Raw genomic sequence first — 5,999 nt, 5'->3', positions numbered from 1 at the left:
CATATCATCCAGACAGTCTACAGGCCAGGCAGGTGTCTCAATACATCTATTTTTCCAAGCTAAATGCTGCTAGTAGGCCTTTTTAAATATTTCTTTCAAAAAATGTTAATATTTATTAACGTGGATTTTTGTTGCGTCTTCTGGGAATTTGTTACAAGTTTTTTTGTAATCAGTAAATTAAACCTTGAATTATATAAATGAAATGTATAAAGTCTTCAGAAAACCTTTTTTGAATGGACTCTTTCAGAATCATTTTATAATCTGAAAGGATTTTTTGAAGACAGTGTCTCAGTTATTTTAGATATGCACAAAATGTATACCTGCATTCTCTAATAGAATAATTCATTGTAAAGCAAAGAAAAATCCAAAATGTAGTCAATATTTTTCTACCCTTGAATTCAACTAATCTTTCTCTGAATGTATGTCATGTATAAACTGTATTCTTAGCCCAGATATGATATTGTTTCTGCCCTTGATCCGGCTGAACTCCTGAATCCCATGTGGTCAGACGCCTACCTGCTACGGCCTCACCGCCCTCCTTACACCCTGCTCTGNTATGACTGCTGGAGTGATTAGTTCTGTTTTTAGCCCTGCAGAGGTCCAGGTCAATATTTGTGTGTGTGTGTGTCACACACACACACACACACACACACACACACACACACACACAAATATTGACCTGGACCTCTGCAGGGCTAAAAACAGAACTAATCACTCCAGCAGTCATAACTCCTTTGTGGCGACTCCTTTCTTTGCTCTCTCTTTAACTATTGGTAATTTTTCTCCACCATTACCCCTTATTCGCTCTTTCATCCTCTCGCCCGTTTACTTTTCATTTGCTCTCTCCTCTCTCTCTCACACCGTCTCGTAAAACCTGCTCTCCTCCCTTCTTCATCTCTTTCCATCTTTCCCCTTCTTTTTTATTTCCCTCCCTAGAGACCCAGTCACAAGCAAACATGTTAAAAGTTGCACATAGAAAATAAATAGGATGTCTAAGCTCAATACACAGGTCGATAATAATTCAGACTTTATGATTTAAGCTTTTTTAATAAGAGAAACAGTCATCAGGCGCTGCCCTTTTAATGGCTTTCTCGTAAAAGGTTACACATATGGCTGCACATTTAAATCACCCAGAAGCAAAAAGACAGGCTAGTAAATGAAAGGTTTTAAGAATGGTGGACAATGTAAAAAAAAAATGACGGCGCTTTGCGGTCCAGGTAAGGGGGAAACGAAAATGAGGGAACCAACAGACAGGAAAGGGGCAAAATGCGTCACAGGCTCCTGAAGCATCTTGGGATAGCTCAATGCGTGGGGGGAAAGGAGGCATGGAGAGGAAAGGGCGCCATTTTGACGCCGATTCAAAAAAAAGTGCCCGTTTATCTTTTGTGCACGCAGTTTCCCCCCCCCCTTCTTCTTCTTTTTTGTCTTTGTGCGATTATGACAGCCATGTGAGGGGTGGGGGCGGGGGGGTGTGAGCTATCCATCTTTTTGCTGATGCGAGGGGTAAAAACTGTGTGATCCTTAGACCACGGGGGTTTTGTCGTGTGTGTGGATGAGGGAGAGAGAGTTAGATAGAGAAAGAGAGAGTGGGGGTGGGGTTTTTCAGTCGAGGGTCATCAATCACCGGCTGGGGTCAAAGAGAAATACGAAGGATTCAGAACCAATTATATCTGCCTTCACTGCACCCCTTCTATACTAACACACACTCGTAGAAACACACACACACACTGATGTACAAGGCGAAATTAGTTTGGAGCGACATTTTCAGGATAAGCAAACACGGCAGACTTAAGATCACAACGAGCAAATAGGCCCAGGAAACGTAATATCAAAATGCGACTTAAAACTTATGAACTTCCTGCATAACATGGCAAACCTTATGGACACACACAAACACACAGGTCGGCTGTGCAGCAGGGTCACATCTTTCTGACATTCCCCGTTCTGGTCAACTTTTGTCTTTTTGTTGTCGTGGTTACACCAGCGCCATGCATGAACACCCTTTGTTTAGTCAAATACCAAAGACACATATTATACACACACACACCCCCCCCCTTTCCCCCTCTTTATTTTCAGAAATAAAACTGGGCTGCAGGCAGGTTTTCCCTCGACTCCTCCATGCCGAGTTAGTGACCCATTTTGGAGGGAGCCTGGATCCCACAGCAAAATAAAATCTAATCAATTTGGATCCTGAGGTGGGAAAACGTTATGATTTGAGAAACCAGCACAGCCTGCTGAGTCAGTCAACATGCTCTAAGACAAGACAATGCCGAATCACCCGACTGCTCTTCTACAACCCACAGAAACAAATCTTAAACATTCACACCCTTTACTACCTTAATTCACATACATGTTACTAAGCAGGGGGCAACATTCACAAGAGAAGGGGTCAGCTTAGGGGTGAGGATGAAAGGGAGGAGAGAGAAGAATAGGGTTAGGGTTATGATGGAAGTCCAAAGAGAAGGCTATTACAAAGGCTTTTTTAAATAAGTTTTAAATGCTGATAAAAGATTTATAATAGAGCTTGCATCAACATTTAAAAACGACCATTCAACTGGCAGATGTTCCTGTTATATGATACTAGCATAGTGCCAACAAAGCCTCAAAACATGGAACGCAAAATACATTATATTAAAAAATGTGAAGTTTTAACATTTTAGTATTACATTGTTGTTATATCAGCTCTTATAATACTAATGTTTTAAGTTGAGGAATAAAGCCTGCTTTGTAACAACACATGTAATAGGTTGTTGCACCAGTGCTATGAGCGCCACACTACATTAATATAAATAAATTACGCAATATATAATGCAAAAATGTCTATCACAAGCAAACATACTGAAACACGTGTCTCCACTTATACACAAATACTTGATTAATCATATTTCACTGCCATAGGTCTAAGCCAGTGTTTCTTAAACTTTTTCATACCAAGGACCACTTAACCAATAAAAAAAACACTCGCGGACCCCCTAACTCCACAAATATCCGAAATCACATCGTTTTTCTAGAACAGATTACAAATCGCCTGAAAATGGTACAAACAAGGGGCAACATGTGTGATGAAGGTGTTGCGCTGGGCTATATCATGCAATCGAAAGTGAAACTTAAGCTCGCTCCATTGCGGAGATATTCCCGCGAGAGTGCGGAAAACTTAAATTCATTTATTTATTTCAAATGTGAAATTTTACCAATATACTCACGGACCACTAGGGGGCGCTCACGGACGCGGACCATACTTTGAGAAGAACTGGTCTAAGCTATTGCTACAATGACTCTCTTAAAAGGAAATAATGTAGGCCAGTCTTCAAGTATTTCCCGGTAAAAATAATACATGTTTAGCCATTGTGATATAAAAACCCATTCCCTAAGTTACACATCGACACTGAGTATTACAAACTATTGACTAAAATAACTGACAGGACCAAAGAATCCTGTACACTGTTGATCAGATAAAGGATGAAAATGTAATAAATAAAGTGAATACAAGTGATCGACAGTGTGAGGGATTCTTTGGTACCTTTCTACCTAGTCAAGACTGTAAAGATGATACGTAAACCATCGCAGTGAATCTCATATTAAATTTAATTTACTTCACCAAAAAATGGTAAAGCAGCTAAAAAACATTTATTTCAAAATGATGGTGGACTGAGTGTTGATTTGTGTGAGGAAATAAAAAAATCTTAAGACAAATAAAATTAAAGGATGGATGGGGCGAACATGATTTTTTGGTTGAATGCAAAGAAATATGCATTAAAAAGTTGTAACTTGGCAGCTGAGATGAACACATACCACATATAAACTATGGCAATTCTAAATAAACACTCTTTAGCAGCCTTTCTTATACTTGGGTTTCCTGATTCGCAGCTATCTGACATTGTGTCTCTACATCTAAATCTTGTGGCTGTCACTTCATCACATTGAGACTCTTATTCTGAGGGTGGTACTCACAAGGATCAGGTTGGCTTGGAAGGGTCACATGATGATCCTTCACACCATTGAAAAGCAGCTCTGCTCCACCCCTACACAAACAAACAGTCAGATTGGTCAACTATCAGTTTTTGTGGTATTTGTCAAAATACCATCACAAATGTAATATGTTCATGCTACAGAGATGTTCTGGCCCATACATCATATTCTATAGACTTAAGAAAATATATATCCTTGTTCAGTAGAGAGCAACACAAATGCCACCAAAAAATAGCATAGGTTGAATGTGTTTTTCAATGAAACTGAGAACAATTATGTAAAAATGTGTATTCCCTCTTACATGACAAATCGTATAGTAATAGAAATCAGTCAAAAATAATCGAAAGATTTTTCTCAACAATTTTAGCCAAACATCATTTATATTTATTTGCATGAATATAATACAGTAATAATAATAGATTGTATTTAGAGGTGCCTTTCAAAGCACCCAAGGACACCTTACAATTCAAAAAATATTCTAAAACAAATTAAAAAAAGTAAAAAGGACAGTAACAAGGGACATGTAGCACTACAATAAATAGGCTGATCTGAACAGGTACTCAACAAGTAACAGTACTCTGAGTTGTCTGTATTTAATTAATTGAATTAGCTTAATCTATACATTTATGTCAACCAAAATGTCTCAATGTCAGTCAAAAAGAACTCACTTCAGATTAAAACGCTTTAATAATTGGAAAAAGTCTTAATGATTGGAAAAGATTACAAAGATAACTTAAAATCGAAGAAAATATTAATTATTATTGCAAAATCCATTCTCCACACCTTAAATGTTGGGTTTGTCTATTGTCAAATTACAAGTTTTGTGACCTTCTGTACGCTTGTTGAATAAGGAAAGACCCTTCCCATGGATTACTGTCATCTTTCTGATGCAGATCTAACCTGAGTCTAAGGTCTATAGATTCCATGGAGGGTGGTTCTCTTTTTGTTTTGGTCTCTGATAGTGCTCAGTCAAATCTCTGGCATGTTTTGCAGACAGACTGTACATCTGGCTGAGCTGCAGGAGGAGCCAGGAGACAGGGTTAGAGCTGCTGCAGAGGGACAGTCTCTGAGCTTCTCATGGAGGAGTGAGAAATAGCTTTAGTTTCACAGGCTGCACACGTTAGCATAGCCAGGAAGAAACTCGTCAGGCAGCTCTGTTGCTGTGCACTGTAAGAGGAGTATTGTATCTCTTATTATTTTAAATAACGTCATCTGTTAAGCAATCACACAACCTCTCGTTGTCTTGTTAAATTAGAAAGAAAGAGACAACATAACGGTGGATAATGATTCATAAACAAACTCAAAACTAGCAGGGAGCTAGCTGTTACCCGGATGTGATTTGCTTTTTAAATGACAAAAGGCTAACGAAAGAAAAGCAAACTTAAAGCAGCATTCACCCGATGTATTTTTTCCTTGAAACTGTTGAAAGACTGCTAAAACAGGCACTCTTAACCATCATAAAGGCTTTTAAATGTGCTTACCCAAACTCCAGGTGAATAGCTACGGGCGCTGCCATATTGTCGGCACATGCAGGAAGTTGTGGCGGGGAGTCGGAAGTGACGCATTTTGATATAATTTCCATACACGGGGAAGCTTTTTATGAAATCAGTTAAAAGAAAGATTATTGTGTAAACTTAATCATAATATCGAAACTCTCTTTATGCATTTGGAACATCATAAATATGAAATCGAATTCATTGTGAAATAGTTGATAACATGATTACATTTTACCTGTGAAATACAAAGATTTAGCTCCAATGTTTATGTAGACCTATTTTTATTTGAACTTAAATAATTTATTGAGACTTTCAAACTTATAAACACTAACAAAATAAACAAAACTGTAATTCTGTATTATGAAGTCCTCAAAGAAAAAATGTTGGTTGTTATCTTTACAAGATAATAAAAAAAAGACGATAAAGAAATAAAAATGCAAATAAAAAAATCTTAGACAGAATGACAGAATATGAAAAAAAAGAAGATGTTCAGTTTTCAAAGAAGAAAGGGGGTCAAAATGAGTGCAAGTCTAA

At 37.9% G+C, this 5,999-nt stretch overlaps 1 protein-coding gene across 3 annotated transcripts in view; it reads right to left on the bottom strand.

Moving 5' to 3' along the window:
• Positions 1-5,517, bottom strand: part of urm1 (ubiquitin related modifier 1) — a 10,618-nt gene extending 5,101 nt beyond the window's left edge. For all 3 annotated transcript variants that reach the window (XR_800806.1, XM_010797748.1, XM_010797749.1), the window contains exons 1-2: positions 5,451-5,517; positions 3,952-4,022 (exon numbers count right to left, since the gene is read on the bottom strand). Coding sequence is in view for 2 of the 3 variants with exons in the window: in XM_010797748.1 (XP_010796050.1) it covers positions 3,952-4,022; positions 5,451-5,485 (106 nt within the window). In the remaining variant the exon portion in view is untranslated. The remainder of the gene's footprint in view (positions 1-3,951; positions 4,023-5,450) is intronic.
• Between the last annotated feature and the right edge of the window lie 482 nt (positions 5,518-5,999).

This window comes from Notothenia coriiceps, unplaced genomic scaffold, assembly GCF_000735185.1.
Source record: "Notothenia coriiceps isolate Sejong01 unplaced genomic scaffold, NC01 NC01_scaffold00038354, whole genome shotgun sequence".
Lineage (NCBI taxonomy): Eukaryota > Metazoa > Chordata > Actinopteri > Perciformes > Nototheniidae > Notothenia > Notothenia coriiceps.
The sequence above is the reverse complement of the archived record's forward strand: the minus strand, read 5'-3'. Positions and strand labels throughout refer to the sequence as shown.